This window comes from Caretta caretta, chromosome 20 (assembly GCF_965140235.1).
Source record: "Caretta caretta isolate rCarCar2 chromosome 20, rCarCar1.hap1, whole genome shotgun sequence".
Lineage (NCBI taxonomy): Eukaryota > Metazoa > Chordata > Testudines > Cheloniidae > Caretta > Caretta caretta.
In genome coordinates this window covers 22872893-22889549 of record NC_134225.1, presented here as the reverse complement: position 1 = coordinate 22889549, position 16657 = coordinate 22872893, and the positions used below count along the sequence as shown (strand labels likewise).

At 58.6% G+C, this 16657-nt stretch overlaps 1 protein-coding gene across 5 annotated transcripts in view; it reads left to right on the top strand.

Moving 5' to 3' along the window:
• The first annotated feature begins 194 nt into the window (after positions 1-194).
• SLC44A2 (solute carrier family 44 member 2 (CTL2 blood group)) overlaps positions 195-16657 on the top strand; it is a 39075-nt gene continuing 22612 nt past the window's right edge. The window contains exon 1 of one of the 5 annotated variants that reach the window (XM_048831448.2): positions 195-301. In XM_048831448.2, the coding sequence (XP_048687405.1) occupies positions 274-301 (28 nt within the window). In that variant the 5' untranslated portion in view covers positions 195-273. Of the gene's footprint in view, positions 302-6923; positions 7701-12206; positions 13131-16657 lie in introns of those variants that run through there. The other 4 variants (XM_048831444.2, XM_075121677.1, XM_048831447.2 and 1 more) reach the window with 4 other exon arrangements.

Genomic DNA, 16657 nt, shown 5'->3' with positions numbered 1-16657 from the left:
TGGTCCAGTCCGAGGCTGCAGGAGGGGGGATATTGGACTATACGGACTGACGGGATGGGGCGGCCATGGGGCTATATGGCCTTGCCCCAGCGGACCGCAACCCCTCTCTGCCCCTCCCCAGGCAGGCGGCGGAGGACCCAGGCGACCGGGCAGCCGAGCTCTGGGGGTGTGTCCTCAAGCCCCGCCCCCCCGGCGGCCCCCGGGCTGTGCCGGGCGAGCGGCGGCGGCGCCGGGTGCTGGTGAACGCAGCCGCCCGCGGGGTCCGGGCCAGCGATGGAGAAGGAGCCGGACGGGGCTTACGGTAACGGGGGCGCTCCGTGGGGCGGGGGGGCTGCATCCAGGATCGGGGCCCTCCCCCGCCCGCATCGCCGGGCATCTGGGCAGGAAAGTGCCCGAGGGGAGCTGGGGTGGGGCTGCCCCCATCTGCTGGGCTCAGCCGGGGGGGGAGTGAGCTGGGATCCCCCCTTGTGCCCGCCCACCCGCGGCTATTTCCCCTTAGGGCCCCAGACAGCTGGACCCTGTAACGCCCAGGGGCTCAGCCCCGCATTCCCCCCCCCGTCGGGGTTTGGGGCCCAGGTGCCCTTAGAAGGGAACCGCGCCCCTGGGCTCCCGCTGTCCGTGGGGGGCGGTCAGGCTGGGGGCTGCGGGGGGAACCAGGCCCGTTAGCTGGTCCGCTGCATCGCCAGGGGCGGGTGATGGCTGATGCTGGTTTGTGATGGGGAGATGGGCGCTGTGGGGCTGGGTTCGCCTCGGCTGCTTTGAAAGCAAAGATCCCAGCGGGGTGCAAAGCCAGGAAACCCTCGGTCCTGCCCTGGGGAGGGTGCAATGCAGCCGAACTGAGAACTACGGCCAGGAGACCGCGACCCAGACCAGGGCCCCGTCGCGCCGGGCGCTGCCCAGACCCCACCCGAGACCAGGGCCCCATCGCGCCGGGCGCCGCCCAGACCCCACCCGAGACCAGGGCCCCATCGCGCCGGGCGACGCCCAGACCCCACCCAAGACCAGGGCCCCGTCGCGCCGGGCGCCGCCCAGACCCCGGCCAAGACCAGGGCCCCGTCGCGCCGGGCGACGCCCAGACCCCAACCGAGACCAGGGCCCCGTCGCGCCGGGCGCTGCCCAGACCTCAACCGAGACCAGGGCCCCGTCGCGCCGGGCGCCGCCCAGACCCCACCCGAGATCAGGGCCCCGTCGCGCCGGGCGCCGCCCAGACCCCAACCAAGACCAGGGCCCCGTCGCGCCGGGCGCCGCCCAGACCCCAACCGAGACCAGGGCCCCGTCGTGCAGGGCGCTGCCCGCTGCCCAGACCCCAGCCAAGACCAGGGCCCCTTCGCGCCGGATGCCGCCCAGACCCCTTTAGTTACAGCACTCAGCTGCTCTCCCTTCGCGGGGAGCTGGCTCTAACCCGCCCCGCAGCACATTTGCAGGCTGCTGTGTGTAGAGGGGGGCTGGGAGCGCCAGATATGTGATGTTACAGACCATTAGTTCCCTCCCCCCCATTCCGGGTTCCCCAGCTGTCAATCATGTCCAGTTCCTGGGGTGATGTTCCCACGGGGTGTTTATCCCAACCAGCCCTGGGCTTGGCTGCCACCCCACCCTCACTTCCGTTTCCCTCAGTGCGGAGCCCTGTGTTTCTAATCACCAGCACCACTTGCTCTGTTTCCTTCCACCCGGACTGACAGGGGCAGGGGAAAGGAGTGGGGGCGGGGTGGCTGGGCCTGGGGCACACCCTGGTGTGACAGCCCTGTGAGAAATGCGATGGGCCAGGGCAGCTGCCCGGCTCCCCCAGGTGGGTGCCCGCACTTGCTCTCCTGCACAAACAGTGCTGATAGCTACGGGGGGGGAGCGGGGTCTGGGGCCGCGGCTAGCAGGTCCCGGAAGCAGCGGCATGTCCCGTCTCCAGCTCCTATGCATAGGGGCAGCCAGGGGGCTCTGCTCCACGCACTGCCACCACCCCAAGCGCTGCCCCTGCAGCTCCTGTTTGCCGGGAACCGCGGCCAATGGGAGCTGCAGGGGTGGTGCCTGCAGACCAGGCAGTGTGCAGAGTCGTCTGGCTGTGCCTCCGTGTAGGAGCTGGAGAGGGGACATGCCGCTGCTTTTGGGAGCTGCCTGAGGTAAGTGCCACCTGGATCCTGTACCCCTGAGCCGCCCCCCTCCCAGTGCCCCAATCCCCTGCCCCAGCTCTGATCCCCCTCGCACCCTCCGAACCCCTCGGTCCCAGGCCAGAGCCACCTCCTGCACCCCAAACCCCTCCTCCCCAGTCCCACCTTAGAGCCTGCACCCCCAGCCGGAGCCCTCACACATCGCCTGCACCCCATTCCCCCTGCCCCAGCCCAGAGCCCCCTGCCGCACCCTGAACTCCTCATTTCTGGCTCGGCCCCAGAGCCCACCCCCCAGCCAGAGCCCTCACCCCCTCCGGCACCCCAGCCCTAATTTCGTGAGTGTTTGTGGCCCGCCATACAATTTCCATACCCAGATGTGGCCCTTGGGCCAAAAGGTTTGGCACCCCACGATCTAGCGTCTCGTCCCTTTCACTGCAGAGCACTGTGCAGCCAGAGGGTCAGCGTGGTTATTCCTTTTGGTCACTCATTAGTGGTACTGCGGTGGCTACCAAACCTTGGTCCTGCGTGGAGAGCCACTGGGCCAGGCGCTGCCCAGACCCCGCCCGAGATCAGGGCCCCGACGTGCCGGGCAGTGTACAAATGTAGACTGGGAAATAGTCCCTGCCCCAAAAAGCTCACTCTCAAACAGCCTCCTCCCCAATGCCCAGGACTCCGCAGGGACCCCCTGTGGTGGGCACAGAATTTTAACTCTCCTGATTTATGGGGCAAGTTTGAATTGAGGAGATGGTTTCCGCACCCTTCCCCCCCCCCCCCCCGCCCAATGAGACAGAACAGGGCTGGGGGCGGGGTGCTCTCACCTTCCTGGTATATAACAAGCTCTTTCCTCTGTCCTGGTCCCCACGCAGGGAGCCCTGGAGCGCCCCACCCTGGTGATGCTCTGGCTCTGGCAGCCAGATGGCACCCCAGCAGTTGGGATGTCGTCAGCCCGGTCTGGGGGGGGTTGTTCTCTCCTGGAGGAAGAGCTGTGGCGGGAGCCAGACTGAATCCATCCAAGGAGGTTTCTTGGCTCAGACGGCTGGTGTGATCGGCTGCAGGGCTGGGCTCTGTTCTTCGCTGGAGCCAGCTCTGCGTGTAGCACCCTGAGGACAAGGCCCAGGTTGCTATCCCCTCCCTGGAGCCCGTGGGGGTCAGCTCAGCCAGGCCCACGCCACCAGCGCTTTGTCCCCACGCGGGGTTTACGCCGAGCTGGCTCACTCCGGCCCAGACATGTCATTCTCCACGGTAAAGGCAGAGCCGCTGGATGCCCGGCTGGCTCGGGGAGCCGAACGCTCGCGCTGCTCCAGCTAAACTAGCTATGGGGCCTGGGTGGGAGCTGGGGTGGCACTGGGGGGCTGGCCTGAGCCGCCGTCCGTCCCGCCGTGGTCACACAGCTATTTGTAGCAGGCTGGCTTGGACAGAGCTGGCCCAGGTCTGGCTGCCCGCGCTGGGAATCACCCATCCAGGCCGCTGCATAGACGTGCTCTCAGAGTGGGCGCTGTGTGGGTCCCAGGGCAGGCAGCGGGCACGGGAGCATATGGACTGGTGGCCCCGGAGGTGAGATCCGATGTGCCTGGCACAGTGGGGGCCTGAGCCTGGCTGTGGATGACACCGCAGTCCAAGCCCCTCTTCTCCGTAGATTCCTGCGCTCTCGATAGGTGCGGCCACTGCACCCATCACCATAGAATCATAGAATCATAGAATATCAGGGTTGGAAGGGACCCCAGAAGGTCATCTAGTCCAACCCCCTGCTCGAAGCAGGACCAATCCCCAATTAAATCATCCCAGCCAGGGCTTTGTCAAGCCTGACCTTAAAAACCTCTAAGGAAGGAGATTCTACCACCTCCCTAGGTAACGCATTCCAGTGTTTCACCATCCTCTTAGTGAAAAAGTTTTTCCTAATATCCAATCTAAACCTCCCCCACTGCAGCTTGAGACCATTACTCCTCGTTCTGTCATCTGCTACCATTGAGAACAGTCTAGAGCCATCCTCTTTGGAACCCCCTCTCAGGTAGTTGAAAGCAGCTATCAAATCCCCCCTCATTCTTCTCTTCTGCAGGCTAAACAATCCCAGCTCCCTCAGCCTCTCCTCATAACTCATGTGTTCCAGACCCCTAATCATTTTTGTTGCCCTTTGCTGGACTCTCTCCAATTTATCCACATCCTTCTTGAAGTGTGGGGCCCAAAACTGGACACAGTACTCCAGATGAGGCCTCACCAATGTCGAATAGAGGGGAACGATCACGTCCCTCGATCTGCTCGCTATGCCCCTACTTATACATCCCAAAATGCCATTGGCCTTCTTGGCAACAAGGGCACACTGCTGACTCATATCCAGCTTCTCGTCCACTGTCACCCCTAGGTCCTTTTCCGCAGAACTGCTGCCTAGCCATTCGGTCCCTAGTCTGTAGCTGTGCATTGGGTTCTTCCGTCCTAAGTGCAGGACCCTGCACTTATCCTTATTGAACCTCATCAGATTTCTTTTGGCCCAATCCTCCAATTTGTCTAGGTCTTTCTGTATCCTATCCCTCCCCTCCAGCGTATCTACCACTCCTCCCAGTTTAGTATCATCCGCAAATTTGCTGAGAGTGCAATCCACACCATCCTCCAGATCATTTATGAAGATATTGAACAAAACCGGCCCCAGGACCATGGTATCTGGGCCCCTTCCAGTCACATGGGGCTCACTCGCTCGCTCTTACTCTCTCCCTAGGTGAGCGTAGGGGATCCTCGGCCTTGTCTTCCCCCTCGGCTAGAGCCCGGCCTGCCTAGGGGGGCAGGTCAGGTCCGTCACCCTCCAGGAGGGGGAGAAATACCCTGCTTTAGACGATGGGGCTGGGACCTCGCCTGACAGGGCTAGCTTGGCTGGGAAAGGGCAGCACGGGGTGTGGGGGTGTGGTGGGGGGCAGGGGTATTTGCAGGGGATGCGTCTCTCTCTGTAGGGGTTCTCCAAGGCGGGGTGATGCCCTGCCCCCTGTACAAGGGGAGCGTCATGGCCGGATTCAGGGTTTGCAGCTGGGATTCCGGGCTGCAGATGAGGGGTCAGAGGTGCCCCCCCATTCCCACCCCCGCCAGCTGGCAGCGTTTCAGAGCATGGCATGCCGGGAAGAGGGGCGGAAGTGGGCCAGGAACTGAGGAAGGAGGTGGCTGCCTTCCAGGCATTCAGGACAGGGTGGGTCGCGGAGCCACTCACTCCCCAGGGACATGCTGCCTTGGGAGAGAGCCCACAAAGCGTCGAGTCTCTTGGTTTCGATACATGTGGCTTTTTGCTCCCAACCCTGCTGTTTTAAATGGGGAAGCCCAGCCCCTGCCTACACAAGTGCTTCCGGGGGGAGCGGGTGTTGTGTAACCGTGCACAGCCACAGCTTAGGGGGTGGGGGGTGAGGAGTTCTCTGCCCAGTGGGATCTAGGGAGGAAGAATGTCCCAGAGAAAGACAGACCTGCTCCCTGTCTGTCCTGCAGAGACCTGCACCCGAAGCTGCTGCGGGGGGGATGTTTCCGTCTGTCGGGGGATGTTCAGTCTCCCGGAGGTTGAGAGGCTGCCTAGGGCCCCGGTCCCTGGGTCCAGACCCTTATAACCAGAGGCTGCAGACCTTGGCCTGGCTGGAGGAGAAGGAGCCTCCCCTCTCTCAGCAGACTCCTGCCCCAGCTAGCTGACTCAGGGAAAGGGAATCTGAGCAAGGCAGGAGCTGCCTCAGCCAGACGGATGAGAGGGAGTTTTGAGGGGTGGAGAGCCAGGCTCTGAGATGCCTGCCAGTTCACATGCCAGTCCAGACCCAGCTTACAGGGAGAGCTGCAGATCCTGGCCATGCTGGGACCCGTCAGGGCAGCAGAGGCCTGGGCCCGGACAGCAAACAGCTGGTGGTTTGATGCTGCAAACAGTGTTGGATTGCGAGGCTGGAAACGCCAGAGGTGCCGGGACCACAAGAAGATTTGGAAAGAGGCAAGCGCTGTCCACGGGCCCCCACAGAGCCCCCAGCATCAGAGGGGCCCAGGCCCAGAACAGCCACTTGTTACAGGCCAGGCCTCTTGCTTGTCTGGCTGCGCTAGCAGGCATGACATCCTGTTACAAGCCACACGGGTCATGTGGGCCTGCAGGGGGATTTCCTCACCTCAGGGCTGGATGTTGTTAGCGGAGGGCAGGTGCCAGACTGGCAGCTCTGGAAACTGGCATCCTCTAAGCCCAGAGCAGGACCCGTGGCAGGGTGACCCCACACCTGGGGGGATGGAACAGTTTGTATAGTGGGGGCTGAGAGCCAGTGAACCAAACTGTAAACCCTGTGTAGAATGGAAACCACTTCAAACCAGGGGGTGCGGTTGCACCCCGGCACCCTGACTTGCAGCACCTGTGCCCATGCCCTGTACCCACTGCCGCTCTGCATCCCTTGCCCTGGGGTCTCAAGGTCTCTGACCTCACCACAGGTGCAGCCCAGGCCATGGCAGGATGAGCTGCTGATTTTAGGAAGGGCCCCAGGTAATAAATCTGAGATTGCGCCCGGAGGCTGGAATTGGGGAACCCTCTGTCACGCAGACCCCAGGCGATGCTCTGGAACTGCTCCCTACAAAGCCAGTCAGGACTCTGGGGCAGTCTCTTTTCTGTGCGCAGACTGTCTTCAGGACACACAGCTCACACAGCTTCCACCTTCCTGGGTCTGACCTCGGAGCATTCAGCATCCTCTGCCCCCCCCCCCTGTGCGCTTCCCATAGCCAGTCCACCCAGGCAGGGTCCTGGGGAAGCCGGAGGGTCCTGCCCCCCAACTCCGCAGTCAGATGGGACTCTCAGCCAGGCGGTAAAACAGAAGGTTTATTAGATGACAGGAACATGGTCTAAAAGAGCTTGTAGGTGCAGAGAACAGGACTCCTCAGCTGGGTCCGTCTTGGGGGGCAGGGAGGCCAGAGCCCCATCTGGGCCTCCCTCCATTTCCCCAGCCAGCTCCAAACTGAAACTCTGCAGCCCCTCCTCTAGCCTTTGTCTCTTTCCCGGGCCAGGAGGCCACCTGATCTCTTTGTTCTCGAACCCCTTGGTTGGCATCTTTGCAGGGGAGGGGCCCAGGCTATGAGTTGCCAGAAGACAGGGTGTTGGCCATTCTCTGGGCAGACAGCATCCCACTGGCCCTCTAGGGCTCTGCAACAATCACACCCCCTGATCCCACCACCTAGAGACTTAAGAAATGCCTAGGGGAAACTGAGGCACCCACACAGTAGTCAGAGAAAACATTAAGAACATTCCCACTTCATCACACCGTCCTTCCTGTGTCCTGGAGCACAAAGAGGGGGTGGCTGTCCAGACCGGGACGGGGGTGGGAGGCATCTGACCCAAGCTGGTCAAGAGCCCGTAGGTCACAATAGCAGCGTTGCATCAGCTGGAAGATCCACCCAGAGCAGGAGACAGCCCCGAGCATTGCATGCTGGGATACTAGTCTCCCTGGAGCAGGTGGCTGGTGAGATAAAGACAGGCAGCAGCAGGGCCCTGCTGAGGGGGGGAGCTGAGAACCCATCACAGCCTGGGGTTGGGGCTGCTCTGCCGGCAGGCGGTTGAGGCGGCTGCAGGGATGGAGCGAAGGGTGTTGGGAGAGTTCAGCTGGGAGCCAGGACCAGACTTCGGTGAGGCTGCAGGTCGGGATGAGGGGCATGGGTGGAGCTGGGGGGCAGGGCTGGGGTAGCAGGGGGACTGCAGGTTGGGAGTGGGGGGCAGGGCTGGCATAGAGGGGGCTGTGGGTCAGAGCTGAGGGGCACCGGTGGGCCTGGGGGGCAGGGCTGGGATAGCAGGGGCTGTGGGTCAGGGTTGAGGGGCACAGATCCTCCACTCTCCCAGGCAGCGAACTCTTTGTCAATTTAAAACCAAAACCGAATTAAACCCCCGTTACAATAGGACACAAACCCAAGCCCATTTAATCTGATAAATGCTTTAAGCTGAATTTGTCTCTTCTGTCCGTGTCCTGCCCACGCGGGGTCAGCAAGGCTGGTCTAGCAGCCGCTGTGTGTGTGTTTGTGGGGGGACAGACTAAAACCAAGTTGCTGTTGTGATACTTTTAGCTCTGCAGCGAGCCCGCGGCTGCTCAAGGATCTCTGGCTATGCCCCACTTCCCCGCGCCTGCTCTCGCGCCCGCTCTCGTGCCCCTCAGAGCCAATGGGGCAGGGAGTGGCTGACCTGATGAGTGCAAGGAGGTTGTTCCACTTTTGGGCTGCGAAGAATATGTTGGTTCCTTGCCATGGAGAGGGGCCTCGGGGGTTTCCTGGGGCTCTGCAAACTTGCCGCTTCCTGGCATTTTCTCTGGAACGGCCTCTCTATCGAGCGCCCCTTTGATCCTGGCTGAATGCAGATAAAAGTCAGCTGCATCCATGTCTTTTAATTTGCACCACTTCATTTCCTGTTGATCAGGTTGTGCTTGCCAGGACGCTGCTTTCCACCTCCTCTGAACAGCATGCACTGGGGCTGGGGCCCTGGGGCAGCCCCTCGCGAGATGGGGGGTCTGGAGTCTGTCACTGTGTGTGGCCGGAGGCTCTGGGCTGCTGGTTCGGGAGGTGACACTTTCTACCGTCTCCTCATTCTCGTCCTCAGGCCTCGCAGCTCGTGGCTTCCGAAAGCTGTGAGCCCGTGTCCGGGGTGCAGGGACGGGGGCTGGCTCGGGGCTCAGAGCCTGCAGCTAGTGGATGGAGAGGAGAGGCTACGAGATCGTGCCCACCTGGCTGGTGGGGTGAGGAGAGAGACGCCCGCGGGAGCCTCTCCTGAGGGAGACTGAAACAAACTCACAGAATCCATGTTGGGGAAGGAAAATGGCCAGAGGGGCCTGGGAAGGCCACATGATGGGAAAGTCAGAGGGTGACAAAAGAAACCCAAATGGCTCTGGGTGTGTGAATAACCGAGCCAGCCCCTGTCACGGAGTCCCTGGGCGATGCTCTGGAACTGCTCCCCACGAAGCCAGGCTGGACCCTGGGGAAGTCTCCTCTCTGGGAGCAGCCTGTCTGCAGGACACACAGCTCACCCGGCTCCACCTTCCTGGGTCTGACCTCGGAGCATTCAGCCTCCTCTGCCCCTCCCTGCGCTTCCCACAGCGAGTCTGCTCAGGTGGGGTCCTAGGGAAGCCAGAGGGTCCTGCCCCCCAACTCCGCAGTCAGACGGGACTCTCAGCCAGCCAGTAAAACAGAAGGTTTATTAGATGACAGGAACATGGTCTAACACAGAGCTTGTAGGTGCAGAGAACAGGACCCCCTCAGCCAGGTCCATTTTGGGGGCCAGTGAGCCAGACAACCCCATCTGCCCTTCGCTCCATGTCCCCAGCCAGCCCCCCAAACTGAAACTCTCTCCAGCCCCTCATCCCCTGGGCTTTGTCCCTTTCCCGGGCCAGGAGGGCACCAGATTCCTTTGTTCTCCAACCCTTTAGCTCTCACCTTGCAGGGGGGAAGGGCCCAGGCCATCAGTTGCCAGGAGACAGAGTGTCGCCATTTATGTTCACTGGCCCTTTGCTCTGCAGCCATTACATCCCCTTATCCCACCACCTGGAGACTTAAGAAATGCCTAGGGGAAACTGAGGCACCCCAACAGTATTCAGAGGAAACATGAAGAACAGTCCCACTTTGTCACAGCTCCCCCACCAGGTCAGCTGGCCACGCCAAGGGCTGTGGCATCGCAGTATCATCCGATGAAGTGAGCTGTAGCTCACGAAAGCTTATGCTCAAATAAATTGGTTAGTCTCTAAAGTGCCACAAGTCCTCCTGTTCTTTTTGCAGTATCTCTGCTAGCCCTAGCTATGGGAGCTGCTGCTCTAGCCCAGCCCTGGGCTGTTATGCAAGTTGTACAGCTGGGACCCGAGGCACTAAGTGACTCAGCCAAGACCACACAGGGAGTCAGTGGCAGAGCGGGGAGTTGAGCCCAGATCTCCTGAGGCTGAACCCCTGGACCATCCTTCCTCCCGCCACTGCCTGGATCTCTCAGTCCCAGCCCTCCAGGCTTCCCGCTTCTCTCCCTCTGCCCCCAGCACTGTGGCTCAGGGAGTGGCTAGGAACATCACCCGCTGGGCTGTGGTTAATCAGCCTCCCTCATGCCATCACACCCATGTGTTTCTTGTTCCTCTCTCCCCACCCTCCCTGCAGCAGCCTGACTGGCAGAATGACTCATGGCCCAGCAGGCTCTGCCCTGGCCTCTCTCCTCTCCCCATCACTCTTGAGGCTTTCCCCAGCCCTCCTTTGTGCTGAGGGGCAGCCTGGCACTGGGCAGCGGGGTGCGGGTGCCTGGCGGGGGTGATCCCTCAGTCCAAGGCAGCAGCTCCAGGAGAGATGCGAGGATTCTCCCGCTCCTCCAATCCCAGCTTTTGTTTTGGAGCTGTAAATCAGTGGCCTACCAGTCTGCCCCATGACATCACCACCAGCCAATGGGGGCACAGAGCTGCTGCCAGGGCAAGGGCTCACGGGCGACTGGCACAGGTCGCCCATAAATCTCTCTCTCCTGCCCTGCACTTAGGGTGGCGAAAAACATGCTGCTTACAGCTGGTGACTCCAAGAGCCACTCCCATGGCTCGTCCTTCAATCAGGCCCCAGGTCGTAGCCCAGCAGCAACCGATACCGCTGCAGGGAGGTGGGTTCTGCGCTGGCTTAGGGGGGGTGCATAGGATGTACCGTCAACCTTTGGCTCAGTTACTATCTGAAGGAATTTCTGTCTAGTGCTTAGAGCGGGGGGGCTGGGAGCCAGGACTCCTGGGTTCTATTCCCAGCTCTGGGAGGGAAGTGGGGTCTCATAGTTAGAGTTGGGGAGGGGTGGGAGTTAGCGCTTCTGGTTTCTATTCCTGACTCTGAGTCAATGTGTCTAGTGGAGATTTATTTACAATCTAAATATAGCGAAGAGGGTAAACCACAGCAATGAACTGTAGGCTCAGGGGACTGACCGTGGCCATGCAATGCTCAGTGATTTCCATGGCAGCCCCAGATCGGAACATGTGCCCTGACGCAACATGGATCGGGTGGGTCTCAGCCACAAACAGACCGGTACCAGCTGGCTTCTTGCTCTCGATCCCAGCAGAGGCACCGAGGACGCTGAGATGGAGCTGAGGCCCTGGCAGGAGGCAGCGGGAGGTAGATCCCTGCCTTGCCGTGGCTCACGGTGTCTGCACCCTGAGGGTCAGTCGAGGTGCTGGGGCTGGCAGTTAGAACCGTCTGCCAGTGCCGCTGAGTACGCGTTAAGAACAAAACAAGCTGAACCAGCTTCCAACCACAGCCCCACACCTTGGTCCCGTGCCAGTGGCGGCCAGTGGGTGGCTAAAGGAAGAAGAAGGTCTAGTGGTGAAGGGCTCTAGCCTGAGACATAGGTGAGCCAGGTTCAAATCCCTGCTCTGCCACAGGCTCCTGGTGTGACCTCGGGCAAGTCACTTAGTCTCTCTGGGCCTTCAGTCCCATCTGCCCACCAGTGGTAGCAGCCCTGCCTCCTAGGGGTGTGTGAAGGAGGGTAGATGAGCACAACAGATAGAAAGGCTTAAAGCTTTTTTTAAAGACACAATTCTAAGGTCTTGTCTATACACAAAAGCTTAACTGTCGGTAGAGTCACCTAGTGTGAACCTGGTTAGCCCGATATCAAGGTGCCTTGTACCAGTCTAGCTAGTCCCGTACAGCAGGGGTTCTCAGACTTTTGTCCTGGTGACCCCTTCCACACAGCAAGCCTCTGAGTGTGACCCCCCTTATACATTAAAAACACTTTTTTAATATATTTAACACCATTATAAATGCTGGAAGGAAAGCAGGGTTTGGGGTGGAGGCTGACAGCTCGCGACCCCCCATGTAATAACCTCGCGACCCCATGAGGGGTCTCGACCCCCAGCTTGAGAACCCCTGCCGTACAGGAAGGGGAACAAGGTGTAGCAGGAAGACACCTTTATTCTGGTACAAGTGCATCCACACTAGAGACTGTGGGAGTATGACTGTCTCAGGAACCAACACAGTTCTACCAGTGCAACCACAGTGCCTCGGCCCGTCAGCGGAATAGAAATGCGCGCGCACCTCTCGATGCACCTCTCTCTCACTTGTGCCCTCCCCTCATTCTCTGCATCAAGGGCTCGCGAGAGGAAAGTTTCTTTTTCAGAAGAAAAGAAAGTCAGACTTTCTGCCTGGAGCTGCCGTTGCACAACGTGCGTGACTGAGAGAGGGAGAGAAGAGAATTCCGCCTGACTCCAGCTGTGGAGGGGGTCAGAGCCCAGCTCAAAGCACTGCATACCTACTGGCATGGGTGTAAAGAAGCTTATTTTTTTAAGCAATAAAACTTCCCCCATTTCGTTGCCTTTTTATGATTTAAGCAGCTACAACTGTTCACAGCGTGTCTGTGAGACTCCCTTCTCCCATGTGCCACCATGCTACCCTGGCACTAAGGCACGGAGCTGCTTCATTGACCCCTTTCTTTGGGGAGAAGTTCTTCGCAGTGGGTCAGATCCTGTGTGTTTGGGATTTTTCTGTGCAGAGCTCTGCTTGGCCGCAGGTCTGGCCGTGCGAGATGGCTAGAAGCTGATACATCTTCCATCCGAGGGATACCTTGAGAGATCCTATGAGAGCCTCAGTCCTGTTTTTGAACTGGCCCCTGCCTTGCACCTTGGGTGATGTTTCCACCTTTGTTCCCATTCTGATTCGGGAGCGCTTGGCATGCATTTGGCACAGGGTGTAAATGATCAGACGTGGCACAGGGCCTGGGAGAATCAGGCCAGCAACCCAGGCCTATCCTATAGGAGTGGTTGCTGTCCCTTTAAATGTGTTTGCTGAATGGGCTTCTGTTTTTATTGGCTGCCCATAGTCACACCCAGAGAGAAGAGGAAAGACGGCTAAGACAGCCAGAGAATCAGTATGTGAAAGAGCAACACAAACTGCCTGCAAAGGGAGCTTTTTGCTAAACACCTATTACAGGTTAGACCAGTTCAGCCAGACAGGAAGAGGGGGCCACCAGAGCTGACTGGGCAACTGATCCCTAGCGGACTGTGGGAGTCAGAAGGAAGTGAGCTGAGCTCCTGCAGTGAGTCGTTGGCATGGGGGTAGACGAAGAGAATTATTATGGCAAACACGGTAAGAAAGTGTGCGTCGTGCAGCAATGTCCAGTGTGTCTGTTCTCTGGGGCTTGCTTATGCCAGCCTCCTGTGCTCCCTTCCTGCTCCTGATGCTCGCTTTCCCCTCTGTGTGTGCAAGGGTCTGCAGGGGACAGCACTGAGTTCTGGGGAACCGGGTGCTGTCTCGCCGGGATGCCTTGGGCCTTTGCCAGGAGCAGTCTGTGCTCGGATGCCTTTCTGATTATGGGCAGAAAGAAGAGTGGAATCTGGGCATGAATGGACATGGCTGGCTCTCTGCAAACTCCCTGAACTTTAATGAATGTCTGACCATCAGGCTCCTTCACAAGCAGCTGAGGTCCATGGAGGGTAGAGATGGTGCGTTACAGTTAATTAAACAGCTTCCTGGCGAAACAAGACAGCAGCTGCCTTTCCTCTGCATTTCTTTTCAGTTGTGGTGAGCCCTGCCCTTGGGACTGACTGGAGAAAAACACTCTAAGCCCTGGTATAAAGGCGCCCTACACCCATACAGTTTATTCCCGTTCTTGCAGGGGAACAGCTATAAAAGCACCTTTGTAATCAGTATAAACACCAGCTGGCTTGTACTGCTTTCCATGGTGTAGTTAAAGCAGCGTGACTTGTGTGTGGACAAATTGTCACTCCCTTGTTGTGAGTCACTCTGTGTTAGGTTCATAGCCCTGGGCTCGAGCTCCTCCTCTTTTAGGCTCCCATGGCCACAAATTAACCCTGGAGTCTCTTGGCCCTGATGGCTGAGAACCTGGACTTCCAGTTCTCCTCTGTGACCCTCACCCTTTCTGCAAAGGTTCAGAGTTCCCCTTGCGTCAGCACAGATGGTGGAGAACCCCCCCCCATGCTTTCCAAGACCTTGCATGGGGAGTGGCTAGTTTGGGGGTAATTGCCGCAAAGTTGCTGCTTGCGTGGTATTTTTAGGGAGGCGAACGTTCCAGCAAAGTTAGCCATCGCTGCCCTGGAGTGACCCAGGACTGGAAGAGCGGGGGGGGGCAGAGCAGAGGTGTGCTGGCAGAGTTGGGGGCACGGGGAGCCCAGGACTGGAACAGAAGGGTGCCGCTAGTCAGGACTGAGATGTACTGGCAGTGTCCAGGCCTGGATTAGCAGGGAGGGGCTGCAGGTTTGGCCTGAAGCATGCTGTTAGTTCCAAGCAGGGCTACTAGCTGCTCACTCTCTGAGCAGTGAATTGTGATGCCCCTGAAAGGGGGGAATCCCGTGAGTAGAAATCAAGAATTGTTTCGTTTCACGGGTCCCACAGGTCCTGCTGAGAGTTTGGTGGTCTCTGTAGCTTGGCACATGGGCCATGGTGCATCTTTTGAGTGCTGAGTGGGAGCTGCAAACCTGCTGTTATAAACTCTTCTGCATAAATTCTCCCTGGTGGGGGTGGGGATGCAGCTGCTCTGAGTGTTTGTGCAGACAGTTCACAGAAGCTGGCAAGAATCCTGCTCTGTAGATAAGGAAAACAGGAGCCTTGTAAATCACTTCACTGCCTGTCCACAAACACGATGACCAGGGCAGGTGCTGTGTGCCTATGAGACATACAGAGAAGGAACATTGCACACTCATGTCTCTTCCACAAGTGCCAGCAGTAAGTACAAGTATATTAGGTAGCTGCAAAAAGAACAGGAGGACCTGTGGCACCTTAGAGACTAACAAATTTATTTGAGCTGTAGCTCACAAAAGCTTATGCTCAGATAAATTTGTTAGTCTCTAAGGTGCCACAAGTCCTCCTGTTCTTTTTGCAGATACAGACTAACACGACTGCTACTCTGAAACCTGTCATTAGGTAGCTGAAATTTCTGGCGTATGTATGCTAGCCTTGGCCTGTTTTTCCAGGAAATCCACCTGGTTTCACTTTCAAAGCATCTGTGTATGCCTGCCTTGTGCATTGGCTCTTACCCACGTTTTGATTCGGGGATTAGGGCATCTCAGCAGCTCCCAGGTTTCTCAGAGCGGGATCCGTGCGTGGCTCCTTCTCAGGGCAGGAGGTAATGGAATAAGCAGTCTGGCTCCAGCTATTGAATTCCATCCAAGGAGTGCTAGGGTGGGTTAGGGCGGTTGCAGCCTGTAGAGAGAAGGGATTTCTAGGTTAGATAGAACTTACTATCCTAGATCTGGAGCTGGCTCTGGGTAACCTGACTGAGGGGCCCCTGGGCCTCTTTTGAGGCTCTGAAAACATTTCTGGTGACTTTCTCTCTTGGAAAATTCCCAGGAGCTGAATGGAAACATTCTCTGAGAACTGGCTGAGGAGCTATGTGGAAACTTGTTCTACAGTCAGGCCCCAAATTATTTCCAGCCCTGGACACTAGGATATCGGAAGAAAAATGATCTCTTGGTAGATAATTTTCCTCCCTGGTTCTGGGTAGTCTCCAGGCCTTTGCTGTAAAGGTGAAACCTGCTTCCAGCCTCCTCCATCGGCACCGTCCGTGGTGCCAAGATGAGGATGTAGTATTCTAATATCTAAACCAAAGGGGGGCAAACTCCGTAAACTCACTGAACATTAAATCCCACCAAATGAGGGTAAATCCATCCTCATCCTCGTATCCACGCATTATACTCCACACCTGAACCTAGCCATTATATGGACAACGTACCCCATATCTCAGTGTCTGTACTTTGACCTGTTAAACCTTTACCCCCAATCGGGGAGCTTGCAGATTATGTATTCCTTACGCCACCCGTTCCTAAACCGAATTTTGCACCCCTTGATAATCTGTACCTTATTCCCTGATAACCAGAAACTTCTATGCTTAAACTCTGTACCGTTTTCTTTTTACTTCAACATCATCTTAATAAAATTATGAATTCTAATATCTAAACCAGAGGGGGGCAAAATCCGGCCCATGGGCCACATCCGGCCCGCAGGACCCTTCCCTCTGGCCCCCGAGCTCCTGCCAGGGAGCGGGGTCAGGACAAGCTTGCAGAGGAGCCAGCCCAACTCCCCACAGCCGGGTGAGCGGGGCGGAGCCTAGTCTCTGGCCCCTCCCCTTCTGTTCCCCTCGCTGGCACAGTTCCCCAAGCGGGGCAGCGGGGCAGCATGGCTATAGCGGGGCCAGAGGGAGTTCCGGGGGGGAGGTGAGGAGCTAGGGGTCGGTCAAGGGGCCTGGGGCCTGCTGCCGGGGACAGGGGCTGGGCAGAGCAAACCAGGGCCCCCCTCCACCTCCACCATGCACCTCCAGCATGCACCTCCAGCAAGCCCAGACACGGAGCGAGCCCTGCCCGACTGCCAGGGAGAGCAGCCAAAATGAGCAGGGGAAATGCACAGGGAAAGGATTGAGCCTCCTTTCCCCCACCCCACAGCTAATGTGGGTTGGGGAGAGCAGGGAGGGTTGGATGGGGGCAGGGGAGCCCCAAGGGGGGCGGTCAGGCGGTGGGGAGCAGGGGAGATTGGATAGGGGACAGGCAACCTGGGGGGATGGTCAGGGGGCAGAGAGCAGGGGTGTTTGGAGAGGATGCAGGAGTCCTGGGGTCAGTCAGGGGTGGGGAGCAGGGGGGATTGGATGGGGGTGGGAGTTCCAG